We start from the raw sequence: 18,789 nt of genomic DNA, 5'->3' as shown, positions 1-18,789 counted from the left end.
AGAACATTCAGCAAGTTTTCATGAGTGAGTTGGACTGAGTCCATTTGCATCATTACAAAATATAGAAAATCTTCAGAAATTGTTAATTAGAAAATGTCTAGTTTTTTTCGTCAACTGTTTTCAAAAAATATCTAGAAACTAAAGAGCGGTAGTGATATTTCAATAGATACCTCTCTTGTAGCTCTCAACTTTCTCTAGAAAAAAATTTCCACCGAAATATATCGCTAACATTTAAGGCAATCACTCGAAATTTACCGAGAAAGAAAGAGCATGTGTCCTAATTTACTACTTCACTTACTTACATTTATTAGAAGTAATTTTTAAAAGTCATGAAAACACAATTTGGCAAGACCCAGTTGAGTTTAAATAAATTTATATTTTTAAACGGATGTAAAATTGTAAAAATAGCATCACTGAGTAAATTGTTAAAAAACTGCTCAATTTTTGATTTAGCAAATACGATAATTCAACTTGGAAGATAAAATCTTATTCGTATCGAATTTCATCAGTTCCCGCCAAATTTTCTGGCGCCATATGAAGCTCCATCTGTGGATGTTGTTTCAAATAACTAATAGAAAAAAAAATGCAGCCACGTCCGTCTGCAAACCGTCTAATCCCAGTCGCTCCAATGAAATGCGACGCTTGTGTGTGTCGGGGTAAAAACTACCTCCTACCCATAAAATATTAAATGTACCTTCAAAATATCCCCTGGAAAAGCCCCGACTGGCCCTACAACAGTGAAAAATCAAGTGAATCCAAGTGATAAAACTAAAAGTGTAAGAACATCTGTGCAAGTGATTGTGTCCGCGCTGTCTTGCCCAACAACACGACGAAAAAAAACGGTTGGATTACACATGACGGCTTGAAAGGTAACAATATCAATATCAATATCTATTAGCACCTTTCCCCAGTAAAAATGACCAGAAATAAGTTTCTCCTAGAGTAAACATTCTCTACCCCTGTGGAAATTGCGTTTCGTTTGACGGAAAAGATTCGCTCACGGACTTTTTTTTACAACGTGTTTTGCCCTGAATTATTCTCATTGCATATAAACGGGGGAATTATTCTGGAGTAATATGCAGCTCGATGGAGATTAATCATCGAGCAGATGGACAAGTTTGGGTGAGGTTTTTTTTTTTTGAGGGAAAAACAGTTGGGCGCGCAAAAAACGTGCGGTGGAGTGCATACACAACAGGGATATAAAGAATTGTGGCCTCAAGATGGCCGTCGGCACGGAGTTATTCATTGACACTACACGTATGAAAAATTTTTATACAAAGACCTATCCCATTCTCTCCGGACATTCTATAGACTTTATACAGGACTTATACTCGTAATTATAGCCGTTTTCTACCGATTTGATTGAAAATTCTACTCATTTTCACTGCATTTTTATTACTACGAATTTTCAAAAGAGAGTATTTTCTATTTTAAAATCCAATAATTTTTCATGATTCTATCAAATTTATTTTGGGCAATATCTTCTGTAAGAATTTGCAACCCAAGAATTTTATGAATTTTTTATATTGAATTTTGTCATGAGAGAACGGGAACAATTATGCGGAAACTTGTGGGAAATTAATAAGACGGAGGAATTACTATATTGTATGGAATGTATCAATAGAGTTAATTGGGTGGTATATTCTATAGACTTTGTCAGGGCTTGTACTCGCGATTCTAGTGGTTTTGCATGGATTTCATCTGAAATTTTCCTCATTTTCGCTGCAGCTTACCCACTACCAATTTCCAATAGAGACTATTTTATTAAAAAATCCGATAATTTATCATGATTCTATAAAATTTATTTTGTTAGAATATCTTCTGTAGGTATCTGCTCCTCTAGAATTTAAAAAATTCATTAAATTGACTTTATTCCTCCCAAAAGAGGGGAAATGCTGCGAAAATCTGTTGGAAATAAATAGGACGGCGGAATTACCATAGAAAATATATTAATAATAAATATATCACTTGAGAAAATTGTGTAGAAAAACGAAGTACTCTTGTTTTTATTTTTGTATTCTATATTTTCTGTTCAATATTTCTAGTTACAGAAACGCGCAGACTATTTTAATGAAAATTTTCAATAGGATTAGAAAATATAGAATACAGAATTTTTACAGGAGTTCTATTGATGGTCCTAATAGTTTTAATTCGATTTCCTTGATAATCCGAAAAAAAGGAGGCACATCTGATCAAGAGACATAATAATAGCGCATGTGATTTGGTATTTCTCAACTACATATTATGTATTTACATTCGGGCAAAAAATGAGAAAAAAAATCGATGGGGATTTATTGAAGAATAATCTAAATGAGAGCATATATAGACATCGAGGAAAAAATTATTTCTATCACGTGGCCATTCATTTGAGAATTTTATTTCTATTTAAAAAATCGTATTTGATTATGACAATTATTCTGCTGCAGAGGGTGAGTTTCCAGATTTTGTAGCTCCTTGAAAAAAGAATTTTTATTAACTCTTCAATGTTAATGATAATTGATAAAATACATTCGAGAGCATAATTAGCATGGCGATTGTTTGGAGTAATATAATAGTAATCATTAATACTGAATGAGGGATTTCTGGAAGGGACTTGATGAATATTCGGAAGAAATAATTTGTTTTCAGTATGTTAATTCACAGTAGTTTATATTAATCATAATTTATTGGTCACCGCCCAAATGGACAGTTATTGTCGATCGACTCTTTTTCCAATCAATTAACCGTCATGTGACGAATTATTTCTTTGCACTGCATTTCTAAACTCGAATAGAATTTCCATACAACTTCGCGGTTCGCCTGAAGATTTAAAAAGGAATTTATTTAACAAAGTTGTAAAGCGAGAAATACCTCTTCACTGCGTTTTTCGTAAATATCTACCCTAAAAATAGAGATAACAAAATTTACGATGGTACCTTTTTTAAGTAACTCACTGAGAGCTACAAAAATGGTGGACATAAAAATTTCGCTATTTTCATTGGTTTCGGAGTTATTCCGAAAAAATTCACCGCAGGTCTGTGTTAATTGACATCCTTTCCACTTAATTACAGACCTCAATTTAAGATTCAATTTATCGTATTAGCGTTATCAGTCAATTATTTAGCAATATCAATTCTTAAATCGTTTAGATTTTTTGTATATAGTGTAAGAATTTGGATTTTGGAAAATAATCGGTTGCCGAGGAAAAAACTTGCAGTCGAGGTTCTTACTTCGATGGTAAGTTCCATTACCTCTGGTGTATGTTCTGAAGTACTTGGATACCTTCAACGGTTTTTTTTATAATTAGTCTGAGTCTTATTGGAGGATATGAAAGTGATTTTCCCTCCCGACGGCGACCGGACGGGCGGCGGCACTCATGCATAACACCACCAGCTGCCTTTTTCAGGGTGAATTTGCTCGAGTTCATCCGCTACTAAACAAACCTCATCCAATTGAAACATGAACAGCATTCAAATTAATCCTAATCTCAAATTACACTATTAAGGAGTTATTCCTGATATTATCTCCTTTTTCATATTTTTTGTTAATTTATCTGAAACCGTGGATCAGATTGACGTGCAAAAATATCCCTTTTTTGGACTTTATCTCTATTCAATCGTTCACAAATGTTCGTAATCGTACCTTAATCTCCCTAAATTTTTGATAGACTTGCATAACATGCAACTTTCGATGTGCAGTTTTCCCAGTTATTAACAAATATCTTGGAATTGACATAAGATTTTGATACAGTCATGAATATCTTTTTTGTAGCTCTCATCTTTCTCCATCAAAATGTATTCCACAAAAATACTCCTAGCTTCCCTCAATCCCGAGATATTAGCTAATAATTATTTACAAAATCAATTACATTCATTACCGTTTGCCACTTTGCTGCAGATTTTATTTTTCACTTTTATAAAAGATGAGGTCGAGAGTTAGATTATGCCAAACAAGTATGTGACTCATGGCAAAAACGTATTAGTATTCATGTAAACGAAGGGAATCATCACCGATACGTAAGAATGACGTCATAGCTCGGTAGTAATTCGTGAGATTGCGATTGTGTAAGTGGTAGGTTCGATTAACCCCATAGAAAACACGAATTTAATCTAATACGCGCTGCGACAATCCGAAATAATTACTATCTTGCCATATTTTGGAATTAAATAACTTGAAAAGTGGCCCTTGCCCAATCTTCATGGGAAGAAGAGAATAATAACACTTTATAAATTAATAATTACATCGATATTGGGAATTTTCCTTTAGGCTATTCGTTATTATATCTCATATCATTCGAAAAGCTATTATTATTAAATCCACAAAATAATTAATGTGTCCGATCCTTCAGAAAATTGAATAAAATCAAATAAAAGTTTTCTTAATTCTTCTCCATTAAAATATTTTTTTTTGGGTTATAAAAAAATTGGGAAGACGTCTTTATAAATAATAATATAAGAAGGCCGGAGGTAAATATTCGAGCAAATTAGCTGATTCTTCATAGAAGAATTAAACGGAAATTTCTATCACTTTGTATTTGTTGAAAGTGTCACGTTTTTTAACTTGAAATTTCAAGTGTAATTTCTCAACAGTATATTACATTAATGTAAATAAAAACATGTTCACATTATCCACATTATTGGGGTCAGTTTTTAGATTAACAATTGTATTGTGAGAATGATCGGTATGATCTTGGAGCAAACTCCGTCTTTAATAACAAAATTGTTAATATTTCTGTTACAGATCGAGGGCTGTGTCAAAAATAATGGAAGGGATGTGAGTAAAAGCCGTACATAATGTGAATTTCAGCCAGGTGAGCCCTCAAAAAACTAAGAGGGTCCCAAAAAAATATTTCCCTGCAAATCCCACAAAGTCGAATATTTCTAACAGTGAGAATAATTCCCAGCAGAAGTGATCTTTGACAAAAAATAAAAATAAAGAATCGTGAAGAAAGATGGGGGAGAGTGCCTCCGCTGACACGTGGTCGCAGTGGTTTCTGGATGCAATTAGAAAAATTCGCAGTCAGAAACAACGACCTAGTGTCGAGCGGATTTGTCATGCTATCCGACAGCATCACAATTACCATGAGGAGGAAATCGGTGAGCATCTCGAGAAGGCAGTGAAACGTGGTGATGTCCTCAAGATATTCAACAAAGGCCAATCCTCATACAAAGATCCAGGAGGTTTGCAGTCTAAACCCTTGAAAGTCAATAAGACAACGGATTTGAGTAAAGTTCTTGGGAAAGCTGTGAGAGAATTGGGAGAGAGAGATGGCTCTACTCTCAAGAATATTGAAAAATATGTTCGACAGAGTCATACTGTTGAAGAGAGCTCTGAGGGAGATCTTAGAACTGCCCTCAGGGTCTCAGCTAAAAGGGCAGTTGACAGGGGACTGGTCATCCAGGATGGCAGACTGTTCAGGCAACCTGATAGACCCCCCACCAAAAAAGTGGAGGCTGCGGTGAATAATGTGACGAGTTGTACTGATTCGGCCTCGAGTAAAGTAAGTGAAGGATTTATTGTTTTTATCGACCATTTTAAACCGATCCGCAACTACGACGGCGTAGCAAAATTTTGAATATTATAAAAATGGCGAAAATTTGAGACTCATCGCGGAAACTAATCGAGGCTGCAAGTCATTGGACAAATTTATTGAGGGGCGGGGGTAAGCGAAAATATTTCGATAATTCAAAAAATCGCAAAGATTTGGGAATCAAATTAGATTTTAAAATATGGAGAATATGGAAAGACTGATTTAATTTCCAATTTGTTTTCTTTCCTTGTATAAAAAAGCGAAAGGAAATCGATCTCGAAATTCTCCAAAAATATCAAATGACCGTAAGGGTAAGACCCGTAAGATGAAACCGACTAGCCACTATGTCGTCGCTAAACCTCAAACATTCTCAATAAATGTGCGTGCGGAGCACACGAGGACGATCTAATGAAAGAGCAATTCTGCACTTGTTTAAACTTACCTCGTTTCTTGCAGCTTCCCGCACCTCTGCCAATCTGTCGCGAATGCCTTGGCACAACAGCAGCAGCCAACAACAATAACACGAAAAAACCCGTAGCTGAGAAGCTGTCAAGATGTAGTGTCTGTGGTGCAGCACTTCATCACACATGTGCACCAACAGAACTAGCAATTCTTGTTGAGAGAGGTGCAACTTGGTGCTGCGACGACTGCGTAGCTGTATGTTCCGGGTGTAAACTCGAGCGTGAATCCCAGAATTATTTGGTAAAATGCTCGGGATGCCCGAAGTGCTTTCATCCCACGTGTCTGGATCCGGTGCTGGATAAAAAGAGCAAAACCCCGTGGCGATGTCGACACTGTCAAACGTCTCATAGTAGAGAGGATGGAAAACGTGGCACTAAGCAGTTAGACTCAAGCTCCCAGGATGAAAGCTCGCCCACTAGTGCGAGAAGACGTCTTAACAAAATTCGAGAAAATCGAAAGTAAGTCCATTCAGAATACTTTTCAAATTTAAAGCAGCTCCAGGCTCCAGCGGCTTTGGCTTATTCTCAGCTTTCAAATTTTCTAACTAACTGCAAACGTTCACATTATTCGCTCTTGAAGCGACAAATTAAATGAAAATTTACGTAGCGTATTTTCTTAGAGGAACGAAATCATTTAATCATTTCATGGAAGCCTGTGAAATAGTCGACTATAAAATTGTTTTTAAATCCTGATTGTACGGCTTTTCGCATGGTACGCGCGCTTACGCTTGATGTTTCGATTTAAAGTTTGAAGAATCTATTATAGTTATAAATATAAATAAAACAAGATAGAGCTGTTGGACTTATCACATTTATTGTACATATTCTTGACGTTTCCGAATAATAAGCAGACAAAAAAGACTTGTGCAAGATTTCATGCATGTAATACAATATTTTATATTTTTTAATTTATATATATTTTGTATATACATAACATGTATATAATGTCATATTATGATCGTAATCTAGGCAAAATAGATCGGTGACAGATTTTATTTCAGGTCTTTTTCGTAAAAAAAAATTGCATCAGGATTATATGAATTAAAATTCTCTAATCGTCTGCATTTTTCAACTGTTTTTTAATACATTAATAATTCAATTTGGTTTAAAAAAACTGTGCACCTGTGTCTTTTTTATAAGTCAGATATTTCATGATCTTTCCACATCTAATGAATGAAACATTCCAGTTCAAATACTTGATTACCGTCGAAATGGGGATGTTTATGGGATTCTTTCGAAACTTCCAATAATCTTTTAAGTAATTGTAAAGGTAGAAACAGAGACAGAAAAAGAAACACTGAACTAAAATTCATTGATTGGAAAAACAGTTATTGAGATATAGAAAAATGTTGCATGATCCTCGAATTAGGAGAACTGAAAATAAAGGTGAGACTGGAGTTAAAGTTAAACGAATCATAATTCAAACTGTCAAAACCTATTGGTGGACAGGTGAGAGGAGTAAGGATTCCAAGAATAAAAAAATAAAAATAAGATAAATATAATGGGAGAAGAAAAAAAAACAACAGTGAATTTTTTTGCCACAGATCAGCAGCATCGCACAAGAGTATTCCCCTGACTCCAAAGAAGCTCTCCCTGACACCAGAGCTACCAGTGGAGCGTGGAGTATCACAGGTGGACAGCAGCACGGACGGTAATGCGGGTGTTGTCTTCCCCCGTCAACCACCAACCAATTCCCAATCCCAACCAACTCCCCACGCAGGCCAGGGTAGACATCTGGAGGAAAAGAGTGACCGCATCTCGAAGGAGAAGCAAAAATTCTTCCGCTCATCAGCATTCAATGCCACTCACACTAAACAAAAACGTTCACTACCCGATAAACAAGACGATAAGCCTAGGGTAGTCACTGGGAACAAATGTAAAACACCAGCGCGTAAATACACGACTAGTAGTAGTAGTAGTAATAGTAGTAGTAGTAGTAGTAGTAGCACTAGTAGTAGAAATTCATCATCAACGAGTGAAAACTCGTCGTCGTCGTCTGATTTCTCGTCGAGCAGTTCCTCTGGCTGGTCAGACGATCAAGACTCGAGGGCCGATGACAAATGCAAAACCCTAAGGACTAAGAAAACCGAGGAGTCACCCTGGGGATTTGCAGCTGCTGCTGCCAAACTCAAGGTCGATGCACCATTCTTCAGTACCATCAACACTTTCGGATCTCTACCGAAGCTCGATGCAGGGGCCAAACCGACCTTTGGCCTGCACATTCAACCAGCGGCATCACCTTCAGACAAGAAAAAATGCGATCCCGATAAAGTGAAACCAGGATCAGGACAGCTCAAGGGTCTGTTCGATGGACTGAGCCATTTCTTCTCTGCTGGTACTAGCTGTCGTGCTAGAGCCTCCAACTATGCGCCTGACAGGCGAAAAAAGGGCAATGACAAAGTTGACGAGAGCTCGGAGAAGACGAGGAAGAGGGAGGCCGAGGGCAAAGGAGAATATAAAGATGTTAAACGGGATAAAGATGAGGATGATGAGGAAGAGAATTTTGGTGAAAGTGATAAAATGACACCGAGCAATCTGTTTAAAACAGCTGTGAATTCCAAGAGGCATGAGAGTAAAAGGAGAAATGATAGTGACGTTAAGTGTGCTGATGATGTCAAGGAGGGGAGGAGGAAAATTGGGGAGGGCTACCCTGTGCCAGCGATCCCAAGTAATCACCATTGTCATAATCATGAGTCCGAATCAAATCCTGGCCAAAAAATCCCACAACCACGTGCCTGTAATAGCGCAACCACCACCAACACCACCACGACACCCCGCTCCATCAGGAAGGGTAAGAGTCTACCCCGACCCGAAGAAAAATAGAGAAAAATTATGACAGGAAATATCCCAGTATTATTTTTTTTCCTGAATGAAAAAACAATTAATTGAGTATTTCAGTGGCGAAGGGGTGAAGGATGATGAGTCGATTTGGTGAATATTTCTGGATCTAAGGGAACCTGGGGAATTTTTATAGCTCTTGTTTTCCTTTCAGTCCTTCTCAGAGATTATTCGCTGGCTCTTTAAATCCGGAGATATTTGTCGAACAGGAACTGGGATTTGTCGACTTGTTAGCCTTTACCACTTTGCTATTTATTCGTTTTCTCATTTTTGTTGATTATTTTTTCCTGAGGAAAATTTACTACGAGATTTTCTCGTTTATAAGTTAAAGATATTTGAAATTTTATATAATTTTGACGTTCTGTCAAGCTATTTTCGGTTTTAATGACCGTTTTTAACATGTTCAGTGGCCAAGTGGCTCCTGGCTGGATTTTTGACGAATATCTCTGGAAAGAGGAGAAACACGGACGAAAACATTTCATTTGAAACATTCTAACATTCGTCAGAAAATCCTATTGGACTTTTATCGAAAATTCTATTAGTTTTCTGCTGATTCGTTTGAGAATTTCCCGAGTCTTTTACATGGTTATATCAATTAAGAACGAAAACAAATAAGAAGAATTAAGAACTTGGAAGATGTACGTCAAGAAATTCCTGTACAAAATATTTTAATGCAAATATTTTTGTGTTAAAAAACCGTTTGGGCATTCTTATTTGAATTGACGAAAAGAATCATTTAATAGAATTTTCACTCTAAGTTCAATCGAATTTTCCAACCATTAGAAAATATTTCCCGGTTAAATTCCGGCTGTGTATGATTAAAGGATTACCTGCACTTTTTGTAATACTCATTCTAATTCAAGAACCAATTGCTTAGAGGCTACCTCTTAAACTCAGAGATATTTGTTGGAAAGTCAACTGTGGAATAGGTTGATTTTACCCTTTACCACTTCACTACTGAATTTATTTATTTTCTATGAGTTTTTAAGTCTTGTTGGAGTAATTTGTATTAATGACCAATTAATATGTGAAAAAACACCGTGGATGTGTTGGCGGTGTGGTGTGCGGTTATTGATGAAGGGAAAATGATGATTCAAGGAAATGTGTGCGTGTGGCTGAGTCCCATTCCTGCTGCATCCCTTCATCCTCATTCATGACAAAAATCACATTTTGATTATTTTTGAAATTCTTTTCAAAGTGAAAAAAAAGTCAACATGATTTCGAAAATTACAGAGTACCAGAGAATTCTAAATTTCCAACTCTTTCTATTCAAATCGTTTCCTTTTTTTTTTCCAAATGAGCAGAAGAATTTTTCTTCATTTTCGTGTCTGAAAATTCCTCTCCCCAGATTACATCCTTACCCAGCTTTGCTTCTTGTATTGGGTCCTGGTTATCGTTTTCCATTTATAAAATTCATTTTGAATACTGGAATTACTAGAATCAGTTATCAAATCGGATAATTAGTCGCACGATAAAATTTTCTAGACAAACTTAACGCATTCGCTAAAAAATCCCGGTGAATACCCACGGAATTTCTATTCCCAATTTTAATTTTTTCTGCAGCTTTTCTGCATGTTTCCTTCTGAAATAGAAATATCTCCTACAATATTTTGGATTTCAAAGTTTCAAAATTTTTATGTTTCTATTTATAATTTCTTCTATGGAAGTATCTATAGAAATTCTATCTACAAATTTTCCGAGTTTTCTAACAGCATTTTTGCTTCTATAAAAATAATTTGGGGGATAATAATAATAACTAAAACTCTATAGGCCCTTCTATCGTTTTTTTTCATTCATCCGCCATTTGAAACATTGAATTTATTTTCAAAAATTTAAAGCAATATCCGGATTCCTTTAACAATTCCAAATCAATATTAATAATTAACAAGCTCTCTGTCACCCTCGAATATCGTCCCGCGAATGAGTTGAATAATTGCTAATCACCTAAACGAATTAATCAGCTTAATATGAAACCGTTGAATGGAATTTTGTCTCATCATTGAGAACTTTCGTCTCATAATACAAGTGCACTTTCGACATATTGAGCGAGAAGAAGATGAAGCAATACCGAAATTCGAACACTTGTGGCTCTTAACAATAATTAAAAGTGTGTTTATCTTTGTTTTTCAGACGAATCAGTTGTGCCTCACACGTTGCCACCAGGTGTGACCCAGAAGGATCTGGACCTCTTCAAAGAAGCCAGAGAGCAAGCGAACCGTTTGACAGTGGAGCTGGACGATTTCGAGAAGACGACGAGTCCAGGAGGTGGAATTATCACAGCTTCGAGAAATCCAGCTGCTATTGTATTCGGAAAATATGAAGTAGAGACGTGGTATTCGAGCCCATTCCCTCAGGAATACGCGAGATTACCCAAGTTGTTCTTCTGTGAATTTTGTTTGAAGTACACCAAGAGTCGAGCTGTGCTGGATAGACACATGGACAAATGCCAATGGAGGCATCCACCTGCCACTGAAATCTACAGGTGTAATGGGTTATCAGTATTCGAGGTGAGGGCACTTTACTGTTGAATTTTTTTTTTCATCATGAACAGCTGCTTCTCTTTTCTCAATGTCATGAATTTCAATTTAATTCAAGGGTATCCAAGCACTTTCTACAGTTTCGTAGGGACTGTACATTCAGACATTTTCAATTATAAATTTCTCAATTCAACTGCATATTATTTATCTCAAACAAATTGACCGGGAGCACTTGTATGATTTTCTTTTCTTCCTGCATCTCTGACTATTTGAGATGTTTTATTAGAATTGGAATTTGTTATTAACATGCATAATATTTCAAATGTTTTGTATGTGAATGATTAGTTGGCACCGCTTTTCTTACTTTTTTACAAGTTCTAAATACATTCACACTGTTAAATATGGAATGAAATCCTGAAAGGCAATTACAAAAATTGTAAAAATTCTTCCAGATCGATGGCAACGTAAATAAGATCTACTGCCAGAACCTCTGCCTCCTGGCGAAGCTCTTCCTGGACCACAAAACCCTCTACTACGACGTGGAGCCCTTCCTCTTCTACGCAGTAACGATTAATGATAAGCAAGGGTGTCACTTGGTGGGTTATTTCTCCAAAGAGAAGCACTGTCCCTCCCAGCGCTACAACGTCTCCTGCATCATGACACTTCCCCAGTACCAGCGTCAGGGTTTTGGTCGTTTTCTCATAGAATTCAGCTACTTATTATCAAAAGTCGAGGGGATTCCTGGTACCCCGGAGAAGCCTTTATCAGATCTGGGTCGAGTGTCGTACCACTCTTTCTGGAAAAGCGTTGTTTTGGAGTACCTTGCGTCCCACAGAAATCCCAAGGCCCTGAACCTAGGGGACATCACCAGAGAAACTGGTGTTTCAGCCCACGACCTCACCACAGCTTTGGAGCTCCTTTCCTTCGTTCACCTGGTGAATAACGAGGTATGCGTTGTCGTCGACTGGTCCAAGGTCGACAGCCACATGTCTCGAGTAAAGAAATCCTCTCGAATAGCCCTAGACCCTGACTGTCTCCGATGGATTCCCCTCGTCTCGATACCTAATCCTTACTCCCCAGACGACAACGAATCAACACCTGAAAATTCACCAATGCTTGATCCCAAGCCAGTACCTATCGTCGAGAAGATTCAGCGTGTGAAGATTAAGAAAAGACCCAGGGGCAAAAGAATTGGTTCTCGCAGGCTGAAGAGAACTCCAAAGCAGAAGGAGGAGAAGGAGAATGGGAATGGAGTCGTTGATGAGGGGAACGCCACACCGAGAAATCCTAGGAGTCAGAAGACAGTATCTCTGAGAAAAACAGGATCTTCAAGAAGGATAAGACCCAGTGATGGCTTATTGACGACTCCCTCCAGGAAACGAAAGCATTCCAAGACTGAGGATGATGACGATAAGAAGGATGAAGAGAGCAAAAGGAAGAGGACGAGAGAGAGCCTGAGAGAGAAGAAAGCCAAGAGTCCGGAGATTTCTAAGGAGGTGGAGAAAACCGTAAAGAAGAGTAAACTTGATGATATCCTAATGAAAGTCACCAACAGACGAAATAAAGTACTTCAGTCGAAACTCTCGAAAGAGGCAGAGTACAACGGAGAAAATAAAGAGGATGGAGCCAAGGAAGAGCAGAGGAAGAGGGTTTCGAAAGTGGAGAAAATAAAACGCTCCCCACCGAGAACTGAAGTTAAATCGAGCAAAATAATGAGTAAACAGCTGACGATAACAGAGATGTTTGCCAAGGAGACAAGAGAAGATAAGAAGAAGGATTTCGTTGAGGAAGTGGTAACAGCGAGTTCTGGAGAATACGAGGGCGGTGATGAAGACGAAGGGGAGGAGGAAGAAGAAGTTGAAGAAGCTGTGGAACAAGTGGAGAAGGAAACCGAAGAAATTTTGCCGGAGAAACCAGAACTTGAACCTGAAGATATGCCAGAGTTAGAAGCAGAATCACAATCAAAATCGCAACCACAATTACAACCACAATTACAGCCACAATTACAGCCACAATTACAACCACAACTACAACCACAGGCTCCAGTTGAGCCCGAACCCGAATCCGAACCTAAACCTGAGCATGAACCTGAACCCGCACTTGAACCTGAACCTGCATCCGAAAAAGCGCAAAAGGAAGAAAATGTTCCAGAGAAAGAAAAAGTCCAGGTGAATGATCGTGTTGCCGAGTCAAGCCCTGAACAAAAGCCAGAGATTACTGAAATAGCTGAAGAACCTGTAAAAGAACCTCTAAAATCCGTTGAAGAGACTCCCAAAGCTCCAGAAGTTCCAGAGACTCCATCCGCTCAAGTTCTTCCACTAGGAGATTCCGTAAAGATCCAAGAAAAGCCTGACGAGCCTCCACAAACTGCAGTAATCCCCGAGGAATCCAAAATGGAGGTGGATCCCCCAAAAGAGTCAACAGAGTGCTCGAAATCCCCTCTGAAATCCCCAGCAATCGAATCACCTGGAGAACCCCAACAAATCCCAGAAACTCATCAAATTCCATCACAACCTCAACCAGACGAGAAGCAGAATTCTCCAGAGAGTGGAAAAACAACTCCTCACTTGGAGAACTCGATAAAGAGAACGCCTCCAAGCCAGCCAGATCTGCCTTCGATGGGAGTCTACACACCAGACAGCACGACGAATTCCGTGCATTCCCTACATTATGGCCAGTGCGACTTGGATGTTTCCCAGCTGGGGCTGGAGTCTCCTACGTCAATAGCAAGTGATTTAGCATCTCAACACAGCGTGGAAAGACCCCCCAGTGCCCTTCCAAGTGCTCTTGGTGTGTCAATTCCCCCAAATCCACACCAAGTTTCCTCGATCATGCCACAGGTGCAGTATGATTGCTCGATGAGTCATGTGGGTCTTCACCAGATGCATCAGCCTCAACAGCAGCCGAGAACACCCCAGAGTCTCCCAACTCAGTCACCACAACCAATACAGCAACCTCACACACCTCAACCACAGCCTCAAACACCCCAGCCCATTCAATCTCATACACCACAGCCCATCCAATCCCATACACCTCAACCTCTTCAGTCCCACACTCCTCAACCTATCCAATCTCACACACCCCAACCCCAACCCCAACCTCAACCCCAGCTACATCCTCAGGGTTTGATGGCCCCCCAGAATATCCATCATCACTCTCAGGTCTCTCCTAATCCCTCCAACACTTCAAAACGTCAATCATCTCAAGCCAGATCAAGGACCCAACAGAATCGATCCCACAGATCAACACCTCCAGCTCCCTCACATCCACAAACCCTAAATCACTCTGTCCCTCATCAGTACCAGCAGCCCATGCCTCATCATTCTCACAATATGGTGATCTCTCAAGGGAATTATATGGCAACCGTCTCCCAGGCCTTCCCCACCCAGAATACTTACGTAATCCAGCACAGAAGTGGAAGAAGTGTTCCCACAACTCCCTCAACAGCCACTAATTTTTATATTCAAACATCAGTGCCACACAGCCACACCCAGAGCAACCACCAGGGCACCCCCAATAGCTGCAGCCTAGCTAAACTTCAGCAATTGACGAATGGCCTTGAGATGATACCTCCAACACCTCCAGCCATGAACTTGACACCACCTCCACCCATTCCCCACACAATGACACCACCACAGAACTCTAGACAGCTTTCCACGCCCCCTCAGGTGCCTTTGGGGTATCCAAAGAATTATTATAACGTTAATTCGGTGCCACCACCCGGAGGAGGGCCTGCGAGGTCGACCTCCAGATCCTCAGCGAATGCCAATATGTCTCTCCAGAATTATGCATCTGAAAGCCTATACAGACAGAGTCCTCTGGGCAGTCTGGATCCCAGTGGCAGCTGTCCACAGATGCAGGGGGGATCCAGGGTCTCTCCCAATGTTGCTCTCAATACTAATCTCATGGCTGCTGCTGGATATGGGTATAGGGTGGCACAGGGGAGTAGTGGATACATGAATCAGGCTGCACAAATTGGGGGGTTCATGAATCAGGGACAACTACCTGTCGGGGTTGTTAATGTACCTGGTGCCTATTCCCAGGATCCCCATCAGCAAAATCCTGCTGCTGTTTACACAACTTATCACGGGTATATCAATGGTGGACTCATGCAACCGTTGAATAGCACCATGAGGCCCAGATAAAGGGAGTCTGGGGTTCTCCATGATATCTCAACACCTAATGGAGATAATGATAGTTTTCAAAGAACGTTTTGGAGGATGGAGGGAAAGATGCAAAAGGAATTACAATATCTTCATTAGATTTTGAGGTAATTATTGCATAATTAATTCATGGATTCATGGGAATGAGTTCATCTTCATTTTTGGCACAGCCTCTAGTTGTTACAGGCCTAATTACGAGTTTGTCAGCTGAACATAATGAGTAATGATGTGATGAATTGTCTATATGATGAATTTTCTCGTGATATGAGTTGTAATAACTTGAGGTGACCCCGTGGCATTCAACTTTCAATTGAATAAATAATTAATTGGTTAAACTGTTTTTATCATGTGCGAAAGTATTGATATTTCGAAGAATTTTATCCACTCACTATTTTGAATTTCTGAATAGTGAAAATTTTATCGGTTGTAACGAGTTTATTGAATCTATTATTATCTGAGAAGGGCAGATAATCCCTCTAACATGGGTATTGTATTATAGTTTTTAAACTCAGTCTTAATCCTGCAATTGTGTTTCTCGAGGTGAGGCGCTGTACTTTCAATTTTTCTCTATGCATTATGTATTTGGGAGTGGCAAAGGGCACATGAAAAATGTCAGTGAAAAAATCTAACACGTCCTGTCAAAAATTCTATTAACCTTCTGGTAATTTGTTTTTCTTTTTTATAATTATTTGATGGACTCCATATAAACGATTCTCTGGAGTATTTTTCAGGTTCAAATTCTTCGGCTTTATGATCTTTATATATATGCCCAAAAATTGTTCTAGAAGAAAAATCCATGGAGAATAATTTGTGCCGAGACTTCTATCTATAAACTCTATCAAATTTTTTTTGTTATGAAATATCATAGAGTTGCATAATCATCAATAGAAATCAGTGCAAAAGAAATAGATTTTTTTTTAACGAAAGCACTAGGTTTTCAGTAAATCTTTCCCATACGTGAGGTCATGATTTCGTTATGTCGACGTGTTCTTATTCTTCGTTCCATTTACCCTAAGCTTCAGCTTCAAACAATCTCGAGGAAACAACAAGTAAAGAGTAATTCCTCATTATTTTCGGGCGTTAATAACAAGATGCACATTCTTCAATATGTCATAGTTTAATTTCTGTATAAAAAGATAAATGGCAGATTAATTCGGGAAATCCCCAGAAAAATGGGATAGATAAAATGTAAAGAATATCTGAGAGTGAGACATTTCTGATTATCTACTGATAACGAGACAAATTGTACATTTGGAATGATAAACAATGTGAAAATAAAAAATGACTCACAGTGGGCTGTTTTGAAATGTTGTAGTTGTCACTATATTTTTATTATAACTTTCACAAGAGAATCGATTGAAGACTATTTCTGTGGAAGTATGAATAGTTTAACAAATTTAAAATAACTGTAGATTTTTCTCAGCTTTTCGCACTGTGAAGTATTGTTTCTTTTTCACATATTCATAAATAAACTATTTAAGAACAATTGATTTTTTTTAAGAACTGGTTGGCTGAATAAAACAATAATGATATAATATATATAAATATATATGCATATATCTATTTATGGTACGGGCAGGAAGTAAATTTCGTTATGACGATTGAGTGAAATTGACAAAGGGTGCGTTAAATCGAAGAGAGCAGTGAGCAGTTAGACGTAGATAACAATGAACTAATTATAATAAAATATTAATTAGTTTCAGATGATCTAAAAATCGAAAGTCTGTAAGGTTTATAGTGTAAAATACAACAATATTTATTGTACATAGTTATAAAGAAAACGATGCATAAAAAATTAAGTACTACTAACAAATAAAAAAGTAAAAAAAAATCATTGATAGTTGAAAATATAAATATTGTGTTGAGTTTTCTTTTTTTCATGTGAAATCCTTAAATGGCTGTTCCTTCAATTCCGAGTTTTTATCATAGTCTATCGCTTCGTTATTGAATTAATGACTGAAAATCGGAGAATGGTAACTCGAAATATATCTTGAAGTTAGAATTTGATTTTCGAAGGGTCGTCAACAAATGAGAGTCAACATCTAAAAAAACAGGCGACTAATTTCCTCTTCTACAATAGAAACCAACCTCGAAAGTATTTTCCTGTTGATTAGACATTTTTGTGGAAATGAGATGAAAATTCTGGAGTAATGTGATAAGCTCTGAGTGAATACAAGAAATTATAACATGGGAAACGGAGGCTCGGTGCCAGGAAAAAATTATCCGTATCATGACTGTCGAAAGGAGCGTCAGGGGAAGTTCTGCAAAAGGTAAATTCAGCGTCAATTATTTTTATTTCATGTATTCGTTACTCTCTGGATAATTATTTTAATTAAATTGAAATGATTTAAAAACGGTTGGAGAATGGTAGAACATGAGAAATCCCCCAGGTTTGGTATTGATTAAATTCAATTTAAATCGAAAGTTCACGCAGAAAAAGGCACTGACATCATAATCACAGAAACTTTACATAAAAAATAGTAAAATAATGCTTCCGTAAAATTCATCTACATAATTATATAATTATTATATAATTATATCAAAGAATTTATTCCCATAAAGTAGTTTGAACGAGCGCCGATCTGTTGTAAAGACAAATCTCGAATAAATTGAAAACGCTAATTATTATCGTTAGGAACATTAATATAATTAACTGAATGATAGTTGTATGAAAGTCTGCTAATTCAGTCGTTGAAATTCTTGCGCAGCACAGATGCTGACAAATCGTCATCAAAGACATCAGGACATCACGTGCACCGTTATGACGTCGTTAAGAATGGAAAAATAGCGAATACAACGAATCCATTCATCATATTTTTCCTGAGACTGAGGAGTAAAAATCCGAAGGAGCCAGTGACGTTGATTGCACGTGTTGCTGGGAAAAAGTGGACGAAGATGTCATCCGATCAGAAGCAAAAATACATCAACCTGGCCAATGCTGAGAAGAAAAGGAGAGAGGATAAAAAACGAAGACGCAGAGTAAAAATTACTTAATACAATGTTTTGTACGTTCAATTATTCACGATCAATGAATCAATAAATAGCAGTTTATCTCGCATGTTGTGCAAATTTTCTTGCAAAATAAAATAATCAGTGGATGCAGTATGTTTAATATTTTTCGTCACCAATTTTCTTATGAGAAATAAATCTTTTAAGTCAAAATTTTTTTCAATTTCAACAGTGAATCACATGGAATTTTGATTAGTCTTATTATTCATAAATCATATTATTCAGATTTATATAGCAATAAAAATGACTGCTTCAATGTCCGATCTGTTGACAAATCAACTGAATTTTCCGTTTGCTTGATGCGAGGGTTTTGATGATCCTATATAAAAAGA

General features: G+C 37.8%; 2 protein-coding genes across 4 annotated transcripts; both read left to right on the top strand.

The window, feature by feature from the left end:
- The first annotated feature begins 614 nt into the window (after positions 1-614).
- On the top strand, positions 615-16,838 carry enok (enoki mushroom). Of its 2 annotated transcripts, none has more exons than XM_011314673.1 (6): positions 615-869; positions 4,720-5,479; positions 5,966-6,429; positions 7,515-7,621; positions 10,939-11,315; positions 11,738-16,838. In XM_011314673.1, exons 2-6 carry the CDS (start codon positions 4,931-4,933, stop codon positions 15,428-15,430), a joined length of 5,190 nt encoding a protein of 1,729 aa, XP_011312975.1. In that variant the 5' UTR covers positions 615-869; positions 4,720-4,930; the 3' UTR covers positions 15,431-16,838. The 2 variants fall into 2 exon arrangements, with proteins under 2 accessions (XP_011312975.1, XP_011312974.1); XM_011314672.1 differs by having other exon boundaries at positions 7,515-8,761.
- Positions 16,839-17,336: 498 nt separating this feature from the next.
- LOC105272508 (FACT complex subunit SSRP1) lies at positions 17,337-18,506 on the top strand. Of its 2 annotated transcripts, none has more exons than XM_011314671.1 (2): positions 17,337-17,718; positions 18,162-18,506. In XM_011314671.1, the coding sequence occupies exons 1-2, from the start codon at positions 17,679-17,681 to the stop codon at positions 18,440-18,442; spliced, it is 321 nt and encodes a 106-aa protein (XP_011312973.1). In that variant the 5' UTR covers positions 17,337-17,678; the 3' UTR covers positions 18,443-18,506. The 2 variants fall into 2 exon arrangements, with proteins under 2 accessions (XP_011312973.1, XP_011312972.1); XM_011314670.1 differs by having other exon boundaries at positions 18,157-18,506.
- The last annotated feature ends 283 nt before the right edge of the window (positions 18,507-18,789 follow it).

The sequence above is a fragment of the Fopius arisanus genome, unplaced genomic scaffold (genome assembly GCF_000806365.1).
Source record: "Fopius arisanus strain USDA-PBARC FA_bdor unplaced genomic scaffold, ASM80636v1 scaffold00195, whole genome shotgun sequence".
In the NCBI taxonomy this organism is placed as follows: domain Eukaryota; kingdom Metazoa; phylum Arthropoda; class Insecta; order Hymenoptera; family Braconidae; genus Fopius; species Fopius arisanus.
This window is presented reverse-complemented; position numbering and strand designations above follow the sequence as displayed.